The 27,804-nt window shown below is 35.4% G+C and overlaps 1 protein-coding gene across 3 annotated transcripts; it reads left to right on the forward strand.

Moving 5' to 3' along the window:
- The first annotated feature begins 1,807 nt into the window (after positions 1–1,807).
- LOC140753758 (uncharacterized) lies at positions 1,808–22,969 on the forward strand. 3 transcript variants are annotated; one of them, XM_073088530.1, is made up of 3 exons: positions 1,808–1,904; positions 3,952–4,287; positions 21,669–22,969. In XM_073088530.1, exons 1-3 carry the CDS (start codon positions 1,902–1,904, stop codon positions 22,185–22,187), a joined length of 858 nt encoding a protein of 285 aa, XP_072944631.1. In that variant the 5' UTR covers positions 1,808–1,901; the 3' UTR covers positions 22,188–22,969. The 3 variants fall into 3 exon arrangements, with proteins under 3 accessions (XP_072944631.1, XP_072944628.1, XP_072944629.1); XM_073088527.1 differs by lacking the exon at positions 1,808–1,904 and adding an exon at positions 2,406–2,734; XM_073088528.1 differs by lacking the exons at positions 1,808–1,904; positions 3,952–4,287 and adding exons at positions 15,527–15,649; positions 16,634–16,975.
- The last annotated feature ends 4,835 nt before the right edge of the window (positions 22,970–27,804 follow it).

Here is a 27,804-nt window from a genome sequence, read left to right on the forward strand (position 1 = left end):
AAATTTACATAGAGACTAATATCTTTATTTTAGCATAAAAAAACCGTCCTATGTAACCGAAACCTCAAGAACTAGTTTTAATAATTTTCATAATAAAAAATAACAATATACATAACTTAATGTAGATACATTTATATGTATTTGTATGCCACTCGTTTAATTTATATCTTATATATAAAATTCTCGTGTCACAATGTTAGTTACCGTACTCCTCCGAAACGGCTTTACCGATTTTCACTAAATTTTATGTCCATATTCAGTAGGTCTGAGAATCGGCTACTATCTATTTTTCATACCCCTAAGTGATAAGGGTTGTTTACCCTTAACATTTTTTATTTATATGGCAACATAACGTTTGCCGGGTCAACTAGTTTTATATAAATAATAAATATATTAGTACCTACTTATTAATAGGAATATATTTGTGTGAACAAAAAGTCATACATATAAATACCGAGATAGAGTAATTATCGGAACTAAGACCACATATTTCTCGGAAGCCAACGGCCCACTGCTGAGTAATTACACCGTGGCTTTGATCTAACCGACTGGTGACTGCACTATTTACCTGGAGGTATGTGCGCACTGCATTACATACTTATTTTTTATTTAGTGATCCGTAACGAAATTTAAAAACCATAAACTTTGCTAGGTAGTTGGACTTCTGTCTTTTGACATTGTAGATTTTTTTAGTTCTTATTTTGAATATGCCATCATTAGGTTATGTTTTTCCATGTACCAATGTATGTATGTATGTATGTATGTATGTATGTATGTGTGTATGTATGTATGTATGTATGTACCTATGTATGTATGAATGTGTGTATTTCTTATGCTCTGACACGGCCTACTACGAGTTTGGATTTTAACATATGTGTCGTTAATTCGTCTTTGAAATGTGGGTGTGACACAAGCTATATTAATATTAAGAGTTAATTATCTTCAAGCAGTCGTTTTAATTTTTTTTGTAATAATTAGTGGTCACTATTCATGGACATAAAGGGAATGTATCCATGATTTTTAGAGTTACTTAGAGGTGATATGAAAACCCAGGTCTTGACGTATTTTTTTCCGGAACGAAACACTCACCGAGTTCCTCTACTGACACTTGATCAATATTTTGTAATAAAATAATACACATACAAATATTTTTTTTAATATCTCAATGAACCACAGCAATCAACTCATGAACAGCAAAAGAATGTTTTTAAGTGTAAAATAATTTTAAAACCTTAATAAATTCTATTTTTTTAAATCTTGGGTGCTATGCACACACAAGGAAACAGAAATAACACCCAACTCGATGCAGGTTTATAAATTCATCGCATACGAAACTATTTGATCGGGTATCGAACCTGTAGTGGTTTGTATGACGGCCTGCAAAAGAAATCACTGTGTGGCACGATCTTTGTACCGATTAAAAACCATAAAGTAGGTAAATATTGAAATACATATACCAAAGCGCAAGTTACGTTACAAAATTTGCAAAATTAAGTATATGTTAAAAAAATACATACATAATCATTTTTATTTTTTAAGGAAGGAATTGGCTAAAAGAACATTTAGCAATATAAAGATGGTAGAACTCTTTAGAGTTCGACGTCAGTGGTTCGAGGGCCACACCTAATTCTGCTCTATAACAACATTGCTATGTACTGGATTAAAACGTGTTTTATAAGATCAAATGCGCTTTCTACACTCGAAGCCCTATACTAGGATTCGCTGTGTCGTAGATGTCATGGACATAATACACACACACCCAAACCAAAAATCTAAATTTATCTTCTGTCTGACCGAGGATCGAACCCGGGACCGTCTCGTCAGGCTGGTATGGTGACCGCTCCGCCACGCGCGTCGTCGATAAGAATGAAGTATCAAACGTGCATGCAGTTTACTATCATATGGTAAGTGGTACCTGCCCCTGATGTAATAGAACAGGGGCTTCGTGTAAAGCTGATCGCTAAGCACTATGTACATCTAAAACCTAAGTAATTTATGTTTGTCTAAAACATAGACGTATAATAATTCATAGTTAAAATAATGCAAAATATATAATACTAAATCATATAGAGGGGGATTTAATAAATTTAAATTTGTTAACATGTTTGTTATTCGTCTAATAATAAATATTATATATAATAAGAAAAATAGAAAATACTATAGCACATCTCTTCTAGAATGTACTATGTATGAAAATACATTTGTATTTTTATCTTAGTAAAGAAACGAACAAAATATACGCCAAATACCTTAACAGTGCGAATTAAATCCAACCACCACAATCACAACGAAGCGAATACAAGAACGCAAATAAAACACGATCCGTGCAATAGCGAACCAGCGAGTATAGCCGAACCCGTCCGAGCGGTTGCAAGCGAACGAGAACCCCGCACCCGCCAGTCGGCGCCCCGCTCGCGCCAGAACGAACGTGTGCGAACGTTCGTACGAAATTCGTTAACGTTACCGCGCGATATAAACTTGTGTCTCGTAACTAAAGTGGCGTGAAGTCGGTGTAAATAGAGTCTGTTATCTGTACTTTATGGACGCTTGACTGTGAAAGAAACTTTGCAAACTTTTATTAGCTATTTGATAGTTTAAAACGGTTAATAGTAGCTTTAGAAGATATGTAATAAAACTATTTTTGTATATCACAACGAACGTTTCAGTCTAAATTACCAGGCTTACAGAATAAGGAAGTGTTAGGTTCGTTCACATTGAGAACATGACTTCTCGGGTATGTCAGTTTTTCTATTACTACAGTTGTAAAGTATGTGACAGTTAGGCTGAGCGCTCATTGGCGATATTTACATAAACTACCATATAGTTGCTCGCCACTCGGGTGACCACAAGGCGTTCGAGCGGCGAATAAGCGGGACATGTTTGATTTTATTTGAAAATCTGTCAACGGTCGATTGTATTCGCGTCTGTGTAGACATAAGCTACTGAATATACTCCGAGCTTCCTATGGTAGTCGCGTCAAGTGATAGAAGTAATGTGCGGTCAGCCTTACTTTGTAATACTTTTGACTTAAAATAACTTTGAATTATTGAATTATTATTATCAAAGGATGCAAATGCAGTATGCGCCACCGCATAGTGATAACATAGTTGTTATTAATCAATTTTTCGTAATCCCATTATTTTGCGCGCGCACCGCGGTCACACTAGCACAGAGTTCCGGGTTCGATTCCCAGCCTGATAAATAAATGGTTAATTTAGATATTTGCGTTCGGGGAAGTCACCAAGTTTTTAATACGAGATTATTTTTGCTCAAAATCATAATGATGTTTTGTATGCACATAATAATACATATTCAAGAGGCTCTGTCTACGTTTTTTAGTCTGAGGCTAGAGTTTACAGTTTAGAAATAAGAGCTTGAAATTTTATTTAAACGTTTATAGATAAAGATTATACTTATTTAGATATGGGTGGTAGGACGTTTTGTTTTCAGTCTAAATGCACCACCGCCACGCTTATTTCTGCCTTATAACCCGTGTAAAACGGTGCCATGTTTCGTTTTTAAGTGAGGTATGGAAACAGACTTATTTGAGGCGTTCCAACTTAGTCCCCAGGGGTAGCAACTCAGGTAGGAATTTAAATTTATCTGGGGTTGATTATACACGTCCATCTGCAGCAGTATCTACTTACCATTAAATATACTGCTTGCTCGTTTGCATCTTCGTGTATTATAAGAAATACGTACATCTTATATATAAAATTCTCGTGTCACAATGTTAGTTACCGTACTCCTGCGAAACGGCTTTACCGATTTTCACCAAAATTTATATGCATATTCAATAGGTCTGATAATCGGCTACTATCTATTTTTCATACCCCTAAGTGATAAGGGTTGTTCACCCTTAACATTTTTTTATTTATATGGCAACACAACGTTTGCCGGGTCAGTTAGTTTTATATATATAATTTATGCATAAATAAACTTTTCTTTCAGGCGTCTCAACTGCTGAAAATCGGTGATTTAGAATGGACGCAAGAGCTAGTGATTCGATTAATGGAGGAGTATAAGACGATGCCGGAGCTGTGGGACAGCCGTCACGAGCTCTACAAAGTACCTACAGCCAAGTATGAGGCATATTGCCGTCTTGCCGAGACCTTTCAATGCAACTTCCCGGATTTGAGAAAGAAGCTGTATTCGATCTTCGCGTCGTATAGACGAGAGAAGGGGAAGGTGAGGAAGACTGGCAGCTCCACGTGGTTCCTGTACCCCCATATGTCGTTCCTACCGAATCATCTCCCCAGTCAAGGATCGCCAATCAAATGTAGACTAGTAAGTATATACTACTATTTTTGTATTTTAAAATATTTAACCAAGATAACGGTTGAAACTCGCTCTCGATCGACGGGACGGTCCGAGGTTGGAATCCCAGGCACGCTGATTTTCAAAGTTATGTGCATATTCGAAATTTTCACTTGCTTTAAGAGTGAAAAAAAATATTGTGCGGAAACCAGAAATATCTTTGAAAAAAAATCTCAAAAATTTGTGAGATCTACCAATACGCACTTACGCCAGCACGCCTGCCTTATCGTTAGGTACATATAAAAAATCAATTTACTGACGTTTGTGTGCACAGACCTTGTTCATCGATCGGAGAGTTCAATTAAATTACTTACTCATTAAATTGCAATAATTTTCCGTAAGGACAGCTTCCTGGAACAAAGCTACGCTAGGCACTGCTGTTTCTTAAAAAAATATAAAAAAATAAAGTTGGTTCAACTGCGAATGAGGCGGGAATGATCGAACCTGGGAGTCAGCATTAATGCTTTATAGCAAAAAAAATATATATATAGTAATAGGTATATGCAAGCAGTGTCAGCGTAATGATTGAAACGCGGCGTCTCCATCAAGGAGAACGAAGTTCAAATCTCAGGCACCTCTGGTTTTTCGAAATTACGTGCGTAGTAGAAATTGGTAATTATCACTTGCTAAATTATGAAAGAAAATACCATGAGTAATACCATGAGACATAACAGCAGAATTGCACTGCTGTGTTCTGGTTTTAAGAGTGTGGTAAGGGAGAAATACTCTTCCGAGACGTTCCAGCTTACTCCTCAGGGGTAGCGGGTGTACCTCAGGTAGGAATCTAGTCTAATCTAGTCAATTACAGATGTCCATGCGCGGCAGTAGCCACTTTCCCTCAGATGAACTACTGATGTTATATAAAAAATCATAATAATACCTGACACATTTAGACACATTTTTAAAGAAAATAATTATACATTTAAGCCAAATAGAATTTACTTTATTTACCAAATGAAGAGTCAACTTTAATACAACCCACGATGTTCGAAATGTCGAAATTGGTCACAATTATTAACACCTATCTAATTGATATGGTAATGTATGAACAAATAGTCACCAACGGTACATCGGAGTCACATACCGAAACATAGAATAGTAAATAAATAGAAGTGGCATTACGAAGGTACGTAAGGTAACTATGATACCTATATTATGTATTAAAGAGATTATTGTATCTATTTATTTATCGTCCTATTAATATTCCACGATCGGACACGAGCTTTCTGTCCTGAATCAATGTACGTCATACATTGCGTTTTCAAAATGAAGTAAAAACTTTTAAAAATATTTTTTAGAACTTCGAGGCATTTATGTTTTCTTTCGACATTTTCTTTCGTCATAATGATTGATGAGTTTCTAACGATACAATACAATAAAATGAACAAGTGAATGAACAACCTTTTAAAGCTAGCGTTAGGCCTTAGACCATAACACCACTTACCATCGGACGAGACGTGGTCGAAATGGTGGTATCATTAAAATAGCAAGGTGCCTTTTATTTCCACTTCAAACAGCATAAATGCAGAAATTAATAGCTCTGCAATATGTAATTTTGAATTTGAAGACAGGATGTGGTATAAGTGCACTATAACACTACTGTTTACTCGCTACTCTTTGATCCCCACATTAAAATGACTCAACCGCGAAAACAATTTAATTATCAAACCAGTTCAAAACAACTGGTTGAAAAACAATTCAAAAATACTCCATTTGTTTGCCAGAATTACAGAAGTCATAAGGACGAACGTAGGACGAAATGTGAAATTGTCAGCGCGGATTTTATTTGTTTTTTGCTAATTATACTTTTATTAGACTGCTGGCAAAGATTATATCAAAGCAAGTCATGGACACCGGTTACCAAATTTAAGGATACTACCTTCTAAATTTGATCATAAATGCATTTATAACTACACTGCTAAGGGCTAGAAGAAAAAACATTTTTAAAGTAAATTATTATAATTAAGTACAACACTAATATTTAATTGACCGATATGTATAAAAATTAATGAAAATGATTAACGTACTCACTAATTTGTAGCTAAAATACATTTTCAGGTAATAGATGTGTTCTGATAATTTGAACAATAACGCATTATAATAATATATAACGGTTTATACATTAATATAATCCTTATATCATTGTTATCATAAACAAAGATCATTTGAAAGTTGGTGTGGCTGGAATTGAACACGGAACCCGCGAGTTACACCACCATTATAACAAGCTGCATAGACCAACTGACACTTCCATTATTTTTATTTTTTCCTATTTACTCTTCCTTAACGACATAATTTTAATTCTTGCAATATCAGTTCACATTACGAACCCCGCCGTTACCAAGCGGAAACCTTTGAACGCTATAAAATTTTTCACCCGAACACCACATCCACACATGGTGGCAATAAAAATATAATATCGATTCTAAACAACGGATAACAAAGAAATTACGACAAATTTATCTCGGAGTTTCGCATACAACATTTCGGCTTATTATGCTGGGCGCTCGTAAAACGGGTCCCACCTATTTCGGACTCGTAAAAGTGTCTCGTAAATTTTTCGTCACAAATGCGTCTCTTTGTCGGTTGCAGGGTAGGCCCTTAGGGTTTGCCCCTCGGATAATCTGGCTCGATAAGTTGCTGCCGATACGATACCCTTGATGCTAGGATGGGAGACAAGTGGATAGTAAGTACTTACGTGAGTAGGTACGGATTTTAGAAAATTGCGAACTATTGTTGGTAGTTTCTCATAGAATTGGTTTGGGAAAGAATGTTAATTTTCAGCTATGATATAATTCATAATATTTTAAATGTAACTATAAAATTTGGTATATGTATGGGTGCCAAATTTTATTTTTGTATCCATTCTATTCGGACCAAATAGGTTAACAGACGTATTTACTAAAAAAATAAAGGAACGCCATCCGATTTACGAAGCCCTTATAATTATATAGTATTAAAGACATGACATACAATTATTATAAATATAAACTTTTTACTTTGGTATATAATAATAATAAAATAAAATAAAAATAGCCTTTATTTCTACTATATCCTATACTTTACATATTATAATTAATGTTACTTAAGATAGCAACTTCCAATTTACTTTTTTTACTTGTATATTTACTATACATACTTTTTTTTATAAAATAAATATTTAGTGATTTTTAACAAATAAACTATTTCTAACAAAACATTGTAAGTAAAAGTAATTTTAAATTAAATATTAAATATAGTAGTCGCCTCATCGGCGTAGGCCTCTCCTAAACTTTTCCATTTATCACGTTCCCGGTGGTTGGTATATAATATCTATATTTATATATATAAAAGCGAAAAGATACTCACGTTCAAAACGTATTAATCAAGGTTTTGACTAAACTACTGAAGCTACAATCATGAAATTTGGAATATAGCTTCATTTTATGATGTAGATGCGCACTAAGAACGGATTTTTTGATATTCCACCGTTAAGGGGGTTAAATGGGGGTTGAAAGTTAGTATGAAAGTCCGTCAGTTTTAAAGCAAACTGGATGAAAATTGGTATTTAGCTTTCTGATTTAAAGTTATAAAAATCTAATCTAAGGGTTTTTCCAAAATCAACCCTAAAGGTGGTTAAATAGGGGTTGACAGCTTATTTTAAATTTTGCCATTTTGAAAACCAGCACTACGAAAGTTAGTCATTGCCTTACTGATTAGATATAGTGGAACTTTTATTTTACCGTTTTTGGAAAATCAACCCTTATGTGGGTTAAATAAGGGTTGTAAGTTTGTATGAAAGACCTCAAGTTTTGATGTAAACTGTATGAAAATCGGTATTTAGGTTTTCGATAGAAAATAATTAAACACTTATTTCACCATTTTTGGAAAATCTACCCTTAAGTTGGTAAAATAGGGGTTGACATCTTATTTTAAAATTTGCCAGTTTGATAGCCAGTACTGTGAAAGTTAGCCATTGCCTTACTGGTTAGATATAGTAGAACTTTAATTCTACCGTTTCTGGAAAATCAACCCTTATTTGGGTTAAATAAGGGTTGTAAGTTTGTATGAAAGTGCCCCAGTTTTAATGTAAACTGTACAAAAATTGGTATTTGGGTTTTCGATAGAAAATAATTAAACACCTATTTCATTGTTTTTGGAAAATCATCCCTTAAGGTCGTTAGATGGGGGTTGGAATTTTATTTCAAACTCCGTTAATTCAGAAGCAAGGACTATAAAAATTTGCATTTGGCTTTCCTGTTGGAAATTAAAGATCTTTTTTAACACCATTTATGGAAAATCTACCCTTAGAAGGTAAAATAGGGGTTGAAAGTTTGTTGGGAAGTCCGCAGATACTGAAACGAAGTCTATGAAAATTAGTATTCAGCTCTCTGATTGAAAATAATACAACACTTATTTTACCGTTTTTGGAAAATCAACCCTTAAGAACCTTGAAGGTGGTAGAACCCTTTGTGGTTCGACTCCGGCGGCACCACCGCCACACCTATTTCTACCTAATAACAGCAGTGTTAGGCGCTGCTGTGTTCCGGTTTGAAGGGTGTGGTAAGGGAGACAGACTTTTCCGAGGCGTTCCAGCTTAGTCCTCAGGGGTAGCGGCGCATCTGTGGCCGACCTCAGGTAGGAATATCTAATCCTATCTGGGGTTGATTACACATGTCCATGGGCGGCAGTAGCCACTTACCATCAGGTGAACTGCATGCTCGTCTGCTACTCTTATATTATAAAAAAAAAAAAAAAAAAAAAAGTTCGATTAATAGGGAATAGAACTTTATTTTAAAATCCGTTAATTTAGAAACAAGAATTGTAAAAATAGCATTTAGCTTTCTGGTTCGAAATAGAGCTTCTTTAACATCGTTTATGGAAAATTTACCCTTAAGAAGGTAAAATAGAGGTAGAAACTTCGTTTAGAAGTTCGCAGATTTTAGAGCAGGGTCTATCTAATTTAGTATTCTGCTTTCTGATTGAAAATAATAGAACACCTATTTCACCGTTTTTGAAAAATTAACCATTAAGGACGTTTAATAGGGGATGGAAATTTATTTTAAAAATCGTTAATTTGGAAGCAAGGACTTTAAAAAATGGTAATTGGCTTTCTGGTTGGGAATGTGAGAACTTTTTAACACCATTTATGGAAAATCTACCCTTAAGAGGGTATAATAGGGGTAGAAACTTTGTTTAGAAGGCCGCAGATTTTGAAGCAGTCTATGAAAATTGGTATTTTACTATCTGGTTGTAAATAATCTATCACTTATTTTTCCATTTTTTGAAAATCAACCTTTAAGGTCGTTAAATAGGTGTTGGAACTTTATTTTATAATCTGTTAATTTGGAAGCAACCACTATGAAAAATTATCATTGGACTCAATGAAGCATCTGAGTCACTGTTTTTTTTAGATCAACCCTTAAGACAGCTATAAAAGGGTGTATGCATTATGCCTTTCTGTTTACACATCTGTTTCAGCATTTTTAGCAACTCAACAATCAACCCCATTACGGTACTATAAGTAAAGAAAGTTTCTTTAAAAACCGTTATTGAAATTACTTCCTTTGGCGTGTCTGGAAAAAGGACAGAGTGCAGAGAAGTTTAGTGTAGGGCAAAATTCCACGGGCCGTCGTAACATATATTTTTAACATGGGAATGTATTGCGCTTGCTAAAGTGCAGAACAGCGGTTTTTTAGAGATCCCTAACTAAAGGATAAAAACGGAACCCTATTACTATGACTTCGTTGTCTGTCCGTCTGTCCGTGCGTCACAGGGCTCTATCTCTGGAACCGTAATAGATAGACATTTGAAATTCTTACAGAGCATGCATAACGGTGGCCGCTATAACAACAAATACTAAAAATAAAAAAAGTTGAAAACAAAAAGGGGTCCGCATACAACAAACTGCTATTCGATATTTTTCCAACTAACTTATGAAACGTTAGAGGTAGACAGTTAAAATTTTCACAATGTGTGTACTTTAATGGCTGCTGCAATATTAAATACTAGAAATAAAAAAAAAATGAAAATTTTGGTTGTACGGAACCCTCCAGGTGCGGGTTTGACTTGCACTTGGCCAATTATTAGTAACGCGCAGACTCGCGGGCCACAATGAAAGTTGCGGGCCACACACCACCCGTGGGTGTCTGGTAGCCGACCGCTGGTGTTGAATATTAGCTTTCAGAAATTTGCTGATAAAGTATTTATTGATGTATATGTACATAGGAATGTTTTTGAAATTCTACTAAGGAGGTAATAGAAGTGTTATATATGTATACGGGAATCTTTTAGGTTCGAACTTAGAAATGTGAAATTTCAGATAACGTCTATTCAGACAAATACACGACAACGTGGACGGGTGCAAATTTCATATGCGTAAGTTTATTCAAATTGGCCTACATTTTAGTATACTGATTAGGTACATCGCAACTACTTTGGACACACTGCGTGCCAACATTTTGTCCTGCCGTGGGTTTTTTGGTTATGCGTGGATTTGTGATGGTGATGTGGTAGACACTTAGACCTTGGATTAAAATTTTGGGCTAGAACAGGGCTACAGTATCCCCTGCCTGTCGTACGAGACTAAAGGGGGACTTCTGGAGTTGCGGGCGGCAAGAATGGGAGCTCTAACCGCCCAGCCAGAGACCCTGGAAAGAACCACTGTATGTTAGGCCCCATATAACATGGACGCTTCCTATGGAATAGTGTAAATAATAATTATTGTATCCTACATGAAACTTATATTTTAAAGAAAGTTTCATGACAGTACACTAATTAGAGTATTAGTGTATGTTTCTGAAGGAAGCTTGACCAATTTAGGTACACAGTGACGAAAAAAAAGCTTTTATTAATTAAATATTAATGCTACTTTATCGTTAAAATTGTTAAAGGTACAAATTTACGATTACAGTTATTTGTATGTCATATCATATTTTTTACGCGGGCGAAGCCGCGGGTTCTGCTAGTTATGTATAAAATTCTCGTGTCACAATGTTAGTTACCGTACTCCTCCGAAACGGCTTTACCGATTGTCACCAAATTTTATATGCATTTGCATATTCAGTAGGTCTGAGAATCGGCAACTATCTATTTTTCATGTTCACCCTTAACATTTTTTTATTTATATAGCAACACAACGTTTACCGGGTTAGCTAGTTATACATATAATCTTTTTACCCGACTGCCAAGGAAGGGTTATGTTTTTCGCGCGTATCTTGTATGTTTGTCTTTCTTTATTTGATCCGATCTAAAAAACGGATGGATGAATTTCAACAGTTAAAGTGTCATTATATTTGTCTCAATGACCCGAGTGTCCTTAGATAGGTGTTAGTAAAAAAAAATCAAAATGGCGGATTTTTGGCGCGAAATAGTAACACATTTAAAAAAAAAGTTAACCGAACCTATCGAGTAGGGTATCAAATGAAAGGAAATTAAACTGAGATTATAAAAACATATTTGTATATATATAAAACAGTAAGGTGACTGACTGACTGACTAACTAAATGACTTTTTCATTTTTCAGAAATCAACGTACAGCCTAAACCAAGGACTTTACAGTTCTGATATTTTGCACACAGGTTCTCTATTTAGCTTGAATAAGTACTAAGAAAGGCCTTTTGGAAATTCTACCCTAAAGAGGGTAAAATAGGGTAAAACAGTTTTTGTGAAATCCTTTAATTTTGAAGCAACTACTATAAAATTTTGTATTTGGCTTTCTGGATAGGAACAAGGACGCACTTATTTATCCCCCTCCGAAAAATCAACCCCGTAGAGGGTAAAATAAGGGTTAGAAGTTCATTTGAACTATCGTCAATTTTAAAGCAAACACTATGACATTTTGTTACAGGCTTGTTGGATAAAAATAATGAAATGCTACCTCTAACCAGGTAAAATAATGACCGAAACTTTGATTTACTGAAGTTATATATTTTATAGACCGTAAATGGTGAATTTTTTCGCGAAATAGTAACACGTTTTAAAAAAGTTAACCGAACCCATCGAGTAGGGTGTCAAAATAAAGGAAATTAAGAGGAGATTACACATACATTATATAATATATCTTATATATAAAATTCTCGTGTTACTATCTATTTTTTTTACACCTAAGTGATAAGGGCTGTTCATCCTTAACATTTTTTTATTTATATGGCAACACAACGTTTGCCGGGTCAGCTAGTACATATATACTCGTATATACACATCGAGATGACTGTCTGACTAAATGAGAGAGTTGATGTGCCAGAGATCAACGCAAAGGGAAACCGCTGAACTTAAGCGTGCTGGAATTTTACACATAGGTTCTTTATATAGCGTAAATGAACACTACGAGGATAATAAATAATTAATTTAAAAAATCAAAAACCCGACTGCACCAAAAAGGCTGAAGTAGAATTTCCAAAAGCAGTGAAATAGGCATTTCATTATTTTCATCCAGAAAGCCAAATACAAAGTTTCATAGTAGGTATCTGCTTCAAAAACAAAAAATATTCAAACAATATTATCCTATTTTATTTTATCCTCGTAGTGTTCATTTACGCTATATAAAGAACCTATGTGTAAAATTCCAGCACGCTTAATTTCAGCGGTTTCCCTTTGCGTTGATCTCTGGCACATCAACTCTCTCATTTAGTCAGACAGTCATCTCGATGTGTATATACGAGTATATATGTACTAGCTGACCCGGCAAACGTTGTGTTTCCATATAAATAAAAAAAATGTTAAGGATGAACAACCCTTATCACTTAGGTGTAAAAAAAATAGCTAGTGGCCGATTCTCAGACCTACTGAATATGTATATAAAATTTGGTGAAAATCGGTGAAGCCGTTTCGGAGGAGTACGGTAACTATTTTATATATAAGATATATTATATAATCTATAAGTATGTGTAATCTCCTCTTAATTTTCTTTATTTTGACACCCTACTCGATAGGTTTGGTTAAATTTTTTAAAACGTGTTACTATTTCGCGAAAAAATTCACCATTTACGGTCTATAAAATATATAACTTCAGTAAATCAAAGTTTCGGTCATTATTTTACCTCGTTAGAGGTAGCATTTCATTATTTTTATCCAACAAGCCTGATACAAAATGTCATAGTGTTTGCTTCAAAATTGACGATAGTTCAAATGAACTTTTAACCCTTATTTTACCCTCTACGGGGTTGATTTTTCGGAGGGGGATAAATAAGTGCGTCCTTGTTCCTATCCAGAAAGCCAAATACAAAATTTTATAGTAGTTGTTTCAAAATTAAAGGATTTCAAAAAAACTGTTTTCCCCTATTTTACCCTCTTAAGGGTAGAATTTCCAAAAGGCCTTTCTTAGTACTTATTCAAGCTATATAGAGAACCTGTGTGCAAAATTTCAGAACTGTAAAGTCCTTGGTTTAGGCTGTACGTTGATTTCTGAAAAATGAAAAAGTCATTTAGTTAGTCAGTCAGTCAGTCACCTTACTGTTTTATATATATACAAATATGTTTTTATAATCTCCGTTTAAGTTCCTTTCATTTGATACCCTACTCGAAAGGTTCGGGTAACTTTTTTTTTTAAATGTGTTACTATTTCGCGCCAAAAATCCGCCATTTTGATTTTTTTTTACTAACACCTATCTAAGGACACTCGGGTCATTGAGACAAATATAATGACACTTTAACTGTTGAAATTCATCCAGCCGTTTGTTAGATCGGATCAAATAAAGAAAGACAAACATACAAGATACGCGCGAAAAACATAACCCTTCCTTGGCAGTCGGGTAAAAATAATGAAATGCCTATTTCACTGCTTTTGGAAATTCTACTTCAGCCTTTTTGGTGCAGTCGGGTTTTTGATTTTTTAAATTAATTACTTGTTACTGTGGTATATAATACGTATATAATATTAGTAAATATATAAACACATTGCAATAAGAAATTCTCATAGCAATCATGCCTGCAGCAATAAATTCAGTTGATCTGACTCGAAACGTTTATAACCTCTTCAAGGAGACGTTTTATTTCTTTCAATCTATTTGGACCCTAAGACAATTTTATAGGGAGCATTCCTAAGTAAAACACGGTCCTTAAAGGAAACAGAATTTAATCACGTCTACCCTGCCCTTCGACAACAATACCCCTCACTGAGCTATTGAACGAGGACCATTCAGCATGACCCCTGCGCTTGTTTGGAGTGGAACTAAAATAGAACCACCCCGGTGGTCAAGTTATTATCGACCCTTTGGCTATCTTCTGATCATGGCTAGTTCGTAATGACCTCTAGGTTTCAACTATTTATAAGAACGCTTAGGTCGTTTTATACTAGTCTTGTACGCTCAGAACTACTCGTAGCTTTAAATTTGTAGTATATTTATATGGTTGATCACTTTAACTGTGTTGTATACGATGGGTCTTTTGTTTTAATTAATATTCCAGGATATTATTTCTATTTAAAATTTAATGTAACTTACAGTTCCATGAACCAATACTAAAAATATACTATTTTGGGTGTCATATACACAAATGGGCAGTTGAGTTTGCCGATTTGTGTCAGCTGGAATTGTGTATTTAAAAATGATTTTCAAATGTTTTATTAAATCTTCGCTTGGAATCGAACTCGTAAATTCGTGCAATTGACGTCATGCCGTAGATGTGTATGTGATACTATGTGCTCTACAGTTTAGGTACATAATGCACATATTGTGCATGTTCTAAAATAGGAATAATCATAATTTATAACAGAGCGACAGATCTTTGCTTGATGTTAAGAATATTACGATTGCAATTATTACAATTGTAATATTTCTTTCTCTATTTTTTAAAAAATCGCATTACTTAATTGTAAAGGTCCCATATCGTTATAGCGTAGCGTCCTACGGGATTCCTGTCAAAATGGAATGGGTAACATTTTGCATTTACCTACTATGAATAGACTTAACTAATCTCAAAATTATGAAATTATATTCGGAAAATAAATACGAAATTTAACGATACAATAAATTATGTGTATATGTATGTATACTAATTCTTGTAAAATGGAGCGATAGTTAAATAAAGAAAAATCACATTAAATTATACATATTTTTATAGAATCAAAATAAAGTAGAAGATTATTTCGTTATTTACGCATAAACTATACCTACTTATTTGTAATTTCTTAAGATTTAAAACCAATACAGTGCACATTTACAACGGGTACAAGTTCGGGCAACGAATATAGTCGAGCGTATCCGAGCGCACGCGAGCGAGCGGCCCCGCCACCCGCCAGTTGCCTCCCGCTCGCGAAAGAACGAACGTGTAGTTCTCGTACGCGCGCTGTCATTACGAATAAAATTTCCGTGTACGAATACGTCACCGCGCATTGTACAATCGCGAGGAAAAGGTAATGAAACATCTTAGATAAACTTTATTTTGTTCGTATTGGTCTGACATTTAGTTAGTCGAGTAATTGGAAATTATAGTTCGTGCGCTGGAGCATAGTGCGGGTGAAAGTTATCAATAGTGTCATAGTTGTCATGACAGTTATAATTCGCGTAAATCTGCTAATCCGCTCCGAATATAGAAATGAATCGCGTCGCTATAGCAAATTGTATGACTACACCTTCTCGCAACAACTTCAGAGCGGACTAGAAGTTTGGCGCGGGCTATATCTAATAGTCGTGTGACATTGACAGCTGTGAATGACAATTATGGCACTATTGACTAGTGTCACTTGCAGCATGCTGCAGCGCACAGACTGTATTTTGCAAATTCGATTGGAATAGTCATATTATATGACATTGACATTTTAATTTTGTGCAATGACAATAGAACAATAGATTCGTATTGGACTACGGCAACATAATATATTTTAAATATGCAATAGTTGAGGAATAGGGCGTGAACTTACAAAATTGGCTATATTACAATTTTAGAAGAGTTTTTAAAAAATATAAGCAGTTTTTCTAAATATTAAAATTAAAATGATTTTCGTAATAAATTAACATTTTGCGAAAAATAAAACAAATTACTTAAGTTTAAATAAATTGTGTTTTATGTACCTACTTAAGTATACATATTTTTTTTTTTTCAAAATTACTAATGTAATTTCGGAAGAATAAGATTTACGCACCGTAAATGCAAAAAGTATATAATTTTGTAAAAATATTTTATCTAATATAATTATGCATTTTTATCATAAAAGTCAAATTAATAGCGGATTGTTAAATAGCCAATTAATTTACAATCATAAATCACGCTCTAAGCAAAAAATATAATGCAATAATTTTAATAAACTATTGTTTTTTTCATTCTTCATTTCACGGCATTGGCTTCTTGTCTTTCGGCCCAATTTGAACCGTGACCATAAACAATCAACTTATTTCAGTAAAAAACCTGTGAAATTAATGAACAAGCAATGTCAGAGTCAGATTGGACGAAAGAACACTCTATACGGCTTATTGAGGAGTATAAGGGCAAGCCAGAGTTATGGGACCACCGACACGGCTGGTACAGAGTGCAGATGGCGAGGTACGAGGCCTTCTGCGCACTAGCCGAGACTTTCGAATGCAATGTTCCAGATTTAAAGAAGAAACTGAGCTCACTCCTCGCATCTTATAGAAGAGAAAGGACCAACGTCAGGTGGGGAGGCAAGTCGAATTGGTTCCTATATTCCCACTTGAGTTTCCTGCCGGGTCATCTCGAGAATGCAACTGTAGCGAGTGAAAAAGTAAGGCATTTTCATATTTTCATTGATGCTTACTTCAATTTTTGTTAGGTATATCATCGGTACGTTGGAATCCAACAATGGAAGATGGGTGTGAATTCCTCTATTATTTCGTGAAAAACCCATCAAAATCGATTTAATTGACAAGAACATGACAAGTTCCAATTCGTAATAGTTTACGCTTATGCGCTGGCTATGGGAAATGACAATTATTTATGTTTTTTGAAATTTAAATACGAAATGAGTCCCGATGGTAAGTGCGTACGGGAGTATTCTACGGCTTCAGGTACAACCCCTGATCTACATGGAGTTTGTTATAAAGGCCATGGGTGGCAGTGATCGCTTGAAATCAAGTGGACTGCATGCTTATTTAAGAGTAGAATCTTATGTCGGCGATAGATGCGTTGACATTACTGAGGACTAAGTTGGAATACTTTGGATAAGCATGTTTTTCTTACCATATCCCTCAAACTAAAACACAGCAGCACTGAATACAGCTGTTATTACGCAGAAATAGGTGTGGCGGTGGTGCCATCAAAATTGAACTATAAAGGGTTCTGCTACCTTCGACTACAAGGCTACTACAACTAGGGAAGGGTTCTTAATACCTATTTCCCAAACACGTGTGTGATAACCTTGACACATAAACACTTAGGCACCTATCCAGCCCAATTGTTTTCAATTTATTTTCTGATAACAGACGACCTCGAGCGCACAGTCGGCACCGAAGTTTGACAACGACTGTACACGCCAAAATACTATCTATATCACATGTAATAAATATCAATATATCGTATACGTGCTGTTGTCGAATGTATACTTAAACGTACAGGCGATATTGCGCCTTTAAGTAAGATGATAGGTGTCAAAATCCCGTGAAAGATTTTAAATAAACAGCGTCCGTTGTGTCGCCGAGTGTACTTGTTATTGTAATTGAGTATTGTAGGTAAATTTGCCATTGTAAAATGTTTGCGATTAGTACGGAAGGTCGCTTTAATTTAACTATTTTCGTTTTATTGCCGCTTTATTGTACCATCTATGTTTATTAGTTTCCGTGTGGCTATAACAGACTAGAATAACCGATTTTTCAAAATTTTCGGATATATAAAAATTAGACATATATAAATGGAATATTTTTCAAAAGTGATCAAAATCAAATAATAACTATGTCAAAAGGTTTCCTATTTTATTCATATTTAATTATATTTCTACAGCGTTCTTATTATTGAATATTTAGAGAGAAAATGGCAATTCAAAGGCATATTATTACCTACCTATTAAGACTCACTTACACCAGACATTCCAACTTAGTCCTCAGGAGTAAGCATCATTTCATCTTCTGAAATTAATTACACGTCCATATTGCCTATAGCCGTGCTAGCCGTGAGGTTGAAACTCGATCTCTCGATCGAGGGAACTAGCTTCGAATCCTAAGCACGCACCTCTGACTTTCAAAGTTAAGTGCGTATTACAAATTTAACATACTTGCTATAACGACGAAGGAACACATTGGGATGAAACCTAAATACCTGGGAGATTGAAATAAAGTTAGAAGATATGTGAAGCCGACTAAAACGCTCTTGGCCAGTGCGGTGGACTATGGCCTAATCCCAGTGGCGGACTAAGGTCGTCGGAGGCCCAGGCCGAAAGCTGAATGGAAGTGACCCGAAAAGTGACCTTCTTTTTCGCTGAGTGTTACACATTTCATAGATTGCTGGGGTCTGACGATCTTTCTTTTTAGCAACTGTGTGGCTCACCAAGATCGGAAGCCCGGGGCGGACCGCCCCTTCCGCCCCCATCTTAAGCCGCTACAGGCTAATCCTTCTCATTCTGAGAGGAGACACGTGCTCAGCAGTAGAATAGTAATAGATTAACGACACATTGTCTATACACATACAGAGGCAACATAACTTGTTTACTACTTCAATCTTTAAAAATCGATATGGCGGTGTGCCATTCGAATCGTCATCGTAATAAGTCAATAACAAATAAAGCTGATGAAATAACTAATGTAATTACGAAGACATGGCCTGTTCTAGGGAATTTCAAAGTACAAACACACCGTCATTGTCATTAAATACTATAAATCATGAAGCGGTGCAAATTTTATACACTTGCGGAAAAATTATCACATTTTACATGGAAGTCATTAAAATGTAATTAACCTTTTCCGTATTGTGTAATACTAGTGAATGTCTGTGACTGTACTCGTTAGTAACTTACTTAGTCTAGGATATCTAAGCATTCCGTACTAAGCTCTAAAATAAAAATTTTAGGGCTTAGTGCAGAAAAAAATCACTTCAAGCATGCGTATGTCCGCATTTTCTACTACTACTGAAAAATACTGATATTCAAAAAAATCTCACACAATTTTATTCCGGATCTCTCAATTTCGGTCGCGTTTCGATCCGGTAGTAGTATAGGAAAAATACTGTAAGTGCCCCCGAATTAAACCAATTTCATAACCAACTTTCATAATCTACACTAATATTATAAAGAGGAAAATTTTGTTTGTTTGTTTGGTTGTAATGAATAGGTTCAAAAACTACTGGACCGATTTTAAAAATTCTTTCACCATTCGAAAGCTACATAATCTACGAGTAACATAGGCTATATTTTATATGAAATATATTTGATAAATAGATTTTGAGGCGGTACAAAGTTTGCCGGGTCACCTAGTCAAATATAAGAAGTTGAGGGTGGTTCGACTCCGGTGACACCACCGCCACACCTATTACTGCCTCATAACAGCAGTGTTAAGCGCTGCTGTGTTCTGGTTTGAAGGGTGTGGTAGGGAGATATACTTTTCCGGGCGTTCAAGATTAGTCCTCAGGGGTAGTGGCGCATCTGTGGCCGACCTCAGGTAGGAATAACTAATCCTATCTGGGGTTGATTACAGATGTCCATGAGCGGCAGTAGCCACTTACCATCAGGTGGACTTCATGCTCGTCTGCTACTCTTATATTATATAAAAAAACGAAACCAGCTTCCAAAGAATGCTCCGTGATTATAACTGGATCGGGCGCTGTTTATTCTAAACATTTGCACGAGCCGGGCGTCGAACCCGGAACCCGCGTTTGCCAAACGGACGCGGTACTGTGCCAATGGCCGCCGCATTCTGCGTCACGGATGCAAAGTAAAGCATTAATTTCAATACAACTTTGTGCAATCATTTATTTACGAATAATTATACAAATTAATATATAAGTGTATGTATATCTGTAATTTCCAGTATTGCTGAGTTCTTAAAAGTAATTTGTATGTAGATATGTATCTATAGTTTAATATTTAAAACGGTCAAACGGCCTCTTTGAAGGAGTTCTTACGAAAAAACTGAGGAGCTAACATGCTTTTATACGAGTAGATTTAATTCTTCTCATTATTTTATTCATTTTAGAAATATGAGAACTTACGGCGGTTACGGAATAAATATAAATACAATATAACTAACTAGTTAAAACGATTTAAATGTAAACTAAGTAATTATATAAATTTCCTTCTCCAATCGAGTTGCTATGGCTGCTGCGGGCTTCCACGGAAATGATTTTCACCTCCCTATCCTGGGAATTTGGGCACAAAATTATTTATATACGAGTAGGTAATGTTGAAATGCGTAAATTACTTACTTCAATGGAATATCGTAACGACATTGATCTTCATAAGTTTTAAAGGCTCAAAATGCAAATTCAAATTGAAATCTCATTTATTAAATATTGTTTCATAAGGAACTCTACTTGAACTTCTGTGAAACTACCACCGCCTCGGAAGGAGTTTCGCTGTGGAGAAGAAGCGGCGAAAGAAACTCCAAAAAGTAAAAGAAAGGTTAATATTAAACTTACCAATATTCACGAAACTGATGTACCTATAACTTAAGTTTCTAAATACGGAAATATTCTTAAATCTACATAGAACACATACCTATACAGTGTAGTATACAAGTAGATTATAAATAAACAAATGATGTAAGTATAGATATCCTAAAAAGGAGTTGTTTAGAGTTTAGGTGTAAATCTAGAAATACAGGTAGACCTTTCAAAGATCTTCAAGCTCATTAACACGAGAGCCGATAACAAGGTGATAGACAAAGGTACACAGCAACAGAACAAATAGAACAATACGCTAAATAGATGACTTTGTCTCTATGTGCAACGTTGTTGCTATTCACACATCACATAACGCTTAAATGGAATTCTACTGCATGAAATATATCTGAAATAAATGTTACTAATCAAATATATAATATTATGTATTTGATAAACGCGAACATTGTATATAGATGTTATTACGAAATTGAATGATTGTGTGCAAATGAATCCAATTCGCTACGTGTCGGTATGCATAAAATTTGGATAAAGCCGAAAGGCGGCTTAAGCTGTTCTGACTAATGTAGCCACAGATTTTTATTTTACGTTAATAATTTATTAGTCTGTATATCCTACATTTTTTATAATGTGTAGTAGCAAATGAGCATTTAGTCCTCCTGATGGTAAGTGGCTACTGCCGCACATGAATATGTGTAATGACTCCCAGATAGGATTATATTTCTACTTGAACCACAGATGCACTAATATCACTGAGGAACAAGCTGGAACGCCTTGGTTGGAAAAGTATGTTTCGCTTACCAAACCTTAATATCTACCACCAGACCAGATTTTTTTGATTTATTAAATATGAATACTATTTTTTTATTCCCCAGAAACTGAAAAAAGCAAAGAAACCTCCATTATCAGAGGGAGGCGAAAATGAAGAAGGATCAGATCATTCTTACGAAGAGAACGAACAAGATGGAGAGGGAGACGTAGCAGAAGAAATTGTCATCAAAGAAGAACCCGAAACGGAAGAAATATTCACACCCGAACACACCCACACAGATGTAAGGCCCGAAACTACTCGACCGAAAGTGAGGCCGCGGCTACCGAGAGTAGTAAGACGGAAAGTAGTAAAAAACAAAGAGGACAATATTTCCACTCAAAGACTACTAGATACGCTGAAATTGTTGAAGAAGTCCGACTTGATGAAGAAGAAAGATGAATGTGACAGCTTCGGGGAGTACATAGCGGTGTCGCTGAGGAAACACGACGAAAGAACACAATCAATGATAAAGCAGGCTATCAATAATATTCTATTTGAGCAGGAGATGAAGAAATACAATTCACAGCAGTACACGGTAGTTATCACGGGCATGGAGGAGAATCCGTTAATGGAACATGACTAAGAGAAATAGTAAAGACTGATTGTAGATAGAATAGTGCGAGCATGATTCGTTTAAATATATTAATTGACGAGCTATTACAAGAATTTCTTTTGAAGTATGAGACGATATTTTTTACAAGTTTTTCAAGTCAGCGTATTTATGGACATTGAGATAATCCATCATAATCTTGTGCGTTGTTCGGTAATTTATTTTTCAATCAGATCTTGATTTCTGAAACGTATTAGTGATTTGTACCCACAGGCCACATGGAAGCGACGTGCAGCTAAGGAGCCATGCCTTAGTCACACGCGTCACAAGTCTGCGACTGTGGTTAATTAAGTTCAGCGTCGCGGCACGTCGTGCGTAAGAAAGTAAATGGCGTGTCCGCGTCTGACGTCGCTTCTATGTGACCCACGCATTATTATTTGACGTTTCAATTCAACTAATATTTTTTTCTTCGGTACAGACTAGAGATTACATGCAGAAATTACATATTATAACAAAATAATTACGTATGATTGGTTGCAAACGATTTGAATTATAGTTAAATGTAAATGAAAGTCGAACGAAATATATTACGAAAGAGTTTTAATTAAAGAAAGTACAATTTCGAATTCACATAATCCACAAGAAAGAAGCATATATGGCATGTGTCTTTGCGGAATCGGAATTATGTTTTTTTTTTTTGTCAAATTGATTGTTTTAATGATTCGATTTGATTATGGCTTTAGTAATTGTTTGGTTTGGTAAAATAACTATCAGTTATAGTTATAATATTAAATTTCAAATAAATATTAAGAATATTTCTTGTTTCATTGCAGAATTAGTTGTAGCAGAAGAGTAGAACCCTCTGTGTTTCGACTTCGGTGGCACCACCGCCCGCCTATTTCTGTTTTATAATAGCAGTGTTAAGTGCTGCTGTGTTCTGTTTTTAGTATTACTAGGTATGGTAAGGGAGACATGCTTTTTCGAGGCATTCCTATCACATCCTATTAGATCTGTGGCCATAGGAATCTAGTATTATCTGGGGTTGATTACAGGTGTCCGTGGGTGGCAGTAGTCACTTACCATCAGGTGGACTGCATACTCGTCTGCTACTCTTATATTATAAAAAGAAACCTTCAGACTCTACAGACAGATAAATATAAAAATATATTATAAAGTATTTTCAGATAAGAAAATAAGAGGAAAATTTATAGGCTGGTAAAAAATAAAAAATGAAAAAAATGTAGCACCAACAGCCGAGTGTATTAAAGATAATTATGTTTTATCACGCACTCCCCTGGGTACTATTTTCCTTGATTTTTTTGCAGACATCGATCAACCGATCTAGAACACCTGTCTACGTGCCGCGCTGCACGCCAAGCCTCCACTTGCATCACCGAATCCACTGAACACACCCCTATAACTATATTATCTTTCTCATCAATATTCATTACTGTTTTACTTACAAAAAATGTAGAAACTGTTAGCGAAATCAGCAATGTACATCAAAATGTAATAATACTTTTTACAACTACAATAAATTCAGTAATGAGTGTAACGCGTCACCTATCAGTCGTCTAAAAATTGCATTGCCAGTTCCATTGCTTGTGCGGTAACCATTGCGTTTTTCACTCAACGGAACGATTTAATTTTCTGATTGCACTAGCAATGGATTGTAACTTTAGGTGTATTTACAAGTAGATGACCTGGTAGGAGCTAAGTGGTGCATTAAAGCAAATCGCGGTGGATCACGCCACCTCGATACGTCATGCTATTTATGATTTTGCTTCGACCCAGCAATTTGTATTTAATTGTCAGCTTAGCAAACAGATTATATATCAAAGCGATTTTTATTTTACTGTGTTTGCGGTTAGGATTTCAATAACAAGTTAGCAGCAGTTTTTTTTTGCTTACACATATTTGATGACAATATAAGGTAATTTGGGTATCGGCGTTGGGTAAAACCGTATGAATCAAATTGCAGGGTAATTGAGCCATATTGATTGAAATTGCGGTGCAGTGATGGCCTAGTGCTTAGAAACTCGACCTCTCAATCGGGAGGACCCAGGTTTGAATTCCAGGGACGCCAACCTCTGATTTTTCGAAATTATGTGCGTATTAGAAATTAGTTGCCACTTGCTTTAAAGGCGAAGGAAAACATCGCGAAGAAACCATAATCTATACTCCTGAGAGTTTATAATAAATGATACTTAAAAGTAATTACATAAAGTCTACACATTCGCACTTGGCCAACGCGGTAGACTACGCCCTAAACCCCTCTCAATCTGAGAGGAGGCCTGTGCCCAGCAGTGGCTCAAAAAAGGGTTCATGATTCAAATTGGCAATATCATACGTCCAGCATTTAAATGCATAGTATATGATGATGACATTTAATAGTATATGATGATGACATAAATATCAATTGCAATTTCAGTCATACGGTTTTACCCCAGCGATGATTTCCAAACCTTATCTCATTAACCCATTTTATTAACGAGTATGTGTAAGCAAAAAAAAACGAACTTGTTTTTGTGTTATAACTCGAACTTACCTTACTAGGTACAAAATTCACTAGGTGTTAATTTTTTCTTTGCAATTTTTAGATCCTCAAAAGCTAATTTACTTTCAGCAAATTATCCACAAAGATAAGCAAACCAGATTAATCCATATATCTCAACCATCTGACCTTGTTGTCTGTTTATCATTTGATTTAATGTGTTTGTACTAAATCTAGTCTATAATTAGCCGTTTTAGTGTGTTGTACTGTTGTCGGTATGAATGCGATTGTGAGAGGTAAAACCGTGTGAAATGGAATTCAGTTACCAATTGTCGTTCGCTTAGCAACCAGGGCTGCCTCGATTTTTTTTTAATATTTATACCTAAACGATGCAGACAGGCTACCTAATGAAAAGCAGTCACTGTCGCCTATGGACATTTGCAACACCAGAGGAGTCGCGAATGCATCGCCGGCTTTGAAGGAGAGCTATTTTTTCACCTTTTTCAAAGAGGCCCATGTCATAGCGCTCCGGGAATACCTCAGGAGGAAATTCATTCCGCATCAAATGGTTAATGTTTAAGGCAATACTATATACCTTTCTTCCATTCCATACCATTCTTACAAGGTTTTGACCTTGAAAGATTCCACTCCTGACCTGCTACTTGTTTGTTATAAAAAAAAAGTTTTGCGACTAAGTACCACGCCAGCTGATCATCCACGAGGGGACAGCTTCAGAAGCAACTGCCCTCCTTGGCAACGCCCTCGCCTGCAACCCATTCATGTGCCACTATTGACCGTACCTCTTACTTTATACTATGCACTTTATACTATCATATGAGTAAGAGCCACACTCTTCCATCATAGTGAGAGTGAAGGATTCGCCATAAATCCAGTTAACTGCGTCTAATCCTATTATTATTCTATTATTGATCTGAGAGGCTTTTACTTAGACCCCAGGGATAACCATATAGTAGTCTAATCTTACTTGGGGTTGATTACAGATATACGTGTCTGGCAATGGGCACTTACCATCAGGCATACTTCAATATTATAAAAAACGTTTCACTACTTTACAATCAAGAAATAGGTATAAAATATTGTATATGAAACCATCTGCCAACCTTGGTTACTCAGATATGATTTACTGTAATCAAGCCAGGCATTAATGTTGTGCATTGTTCGCCGGAGATCTGAAAAGAGATTTCTTAACGACACGTTTTTCCTCAGCAAAAGAAAACTTTAATTAGTCTACATTTTTATGTTTTTCAACGCGAAAGATTTACTCGTTTCTTTTGTGAATTTTTTTATTTATAAATAGATAATCTATTGGTTATTGTATAGATGAGTATGAAAAAGACTTATAATCCACTAGAAGGTAAGCAGTAGTCAAAACATCAATACATACACATAAACATGTGTTCAGTAAAAAAACAACATTTATTACTAAGTACTCAGAAAAAATATGGGCTTATGGTGATCGAGTAACAGCTGCTAGTTCTGGCTGATCATGCAAAGGTTCAGTAATCAGTGACCACGAGCCTCTCCCCACGACTTGGCTAAGTCTACCAAGCGTAGTTCTGGATCTGACAGAAGAGCAGTGATCGATCACGACATAGCAAAATTGATGATCATAGTAGTTGGAGAAGCACCGAAACCACTATCTTTCCTTTGAAACAGTGACAAGTGCTGCAGTTATCAGTGGTATGGTAGAGATACTTATACAAGGTTTTCGATAAGCCCTCAATAATAGCAACGTATTAGTGACGGATCTGAGCTGACACTACAATTACATTTGGGGTTGATTACAGAGGTCCTTGGATATCACTTGGATATCCTTGGAACAAGTGGACTGAACGCTCATTAACGTCAATATCATAAAAAGGAGAATCTAAACACATTTACAACAAGTGCTTTCGTGAAGTCATCAGCTATTTATAAACTAATGACGTCAGTAACATGAAAGTTCTGATACAAGTGAAAGATTACTTCTGTGATCAAAAGTGACACTATCTAACGATCATGTTTTGGAAATGTCGACAAATAATCAGTACGCAGATAAGGTAAGCCAAAATATTATGAAGAAATTCTACGAAAGTCCAATTTTCAAGACATCTATAAATTAAAATTTTGGTGTTTTCATTATTTTGGAACAGTATTATCAATACTACTATCTATATCATCAGTGATATATATTCTTATCATATAGGAAGCAGTTAGATAAAATAGCAGGCAGGTGTAAATTTTACCTATACAGAACAATATTAAATCTAACCAGATACCTATTTTACAATTAGGTCATCCACTGCCCTCGACCTCTCACAGTCCTTCAACTCGGCACGAGATCCCTGATTCTTACCGTTTCTCAGATAAATAAGTAATTTAGACATAGTTCTCAGTCTTCATACAAAATGTAAGTGAAAAGTAACTAGAATATCTGACCCCCGTAATTAATAATCAATCTATCAATTTTTTGTCTACCAAAGATCGAAAAATGACAATGAATAATTTGACAAAATTATATTTTTTGTAGCCAAAACATTACATAAATTGTAATTTAATAAATCCTGTTAGTGAATATTAAATTCAGTTCGAATGATTCTGTTAAAACTTGAAATTTTGAATAAAGTGGATGATGTCATTAAAACTGTTCTAGGTCTTAATCAAATCGTAAACTATTACCTTCCACTTGTTATTTGTTACAATTAACATTATTTTATTGTTCATATCATATAACTACCTATGTATCATATTTGATACCATTGGCAAAGGCAGCGACGTGTCAACCTGGTTACGATTATCTCACATTATACAACGCAGACATAATGTCGCCGGCTAAATAAAGATCTTACGTGGCTTTTGCTGGCCTGTCGTGTTCGACCAGCTTACTGCCATCAGAATTAGGACCATTTTCCTTTACCTCAACATATCCACAATACAAAGCAAAGATACAATTACGTTGGAGTGACTTTTATTTCAAGAGTACTAAGATCTATTTTGCTATCTCCAAGCGCAAATACAGGTAAGAAAACATACGTGAATGTATTATCACCTGACAAATGTACATTTGCATCTCTATTAGCTCTTGTTGCTAATATAATAAGACGTAAACTATTTGTGATAGAAGTAAACGATTCAAAATGCACTTTGTATGCAACA

The sequence above is a fragment of the Epargyreus clarus genome, unplaced genomic scaffold (assembly GCF_041222505.1).
Source record: "Epargyreus clarus isolate Ecla_fem2 unplaced genomic scaffold, WU_Ecla_fem_2.2 ptg000027l, whole genome shotgun sequence".
Taxonomy (NCBI): Eukaryota; Metazoa; Arthropoda; class Insecta; order Lepidoptera; family Hesperiidae; genus Epargyreus; species Epargyreus clarus.

Excerpts from the sequence above, each read along its gene's own strand:
- LOC140753758 (XM_073088527.1), top strand. Across the intron at positions 4,288-21,668 it reads CGCCAATCAAATGTAGACTA|AAACTGAAAAAAGCAAAGAA; the intron begins GTAAGTATATAC and ends TTTATTCCCCAG.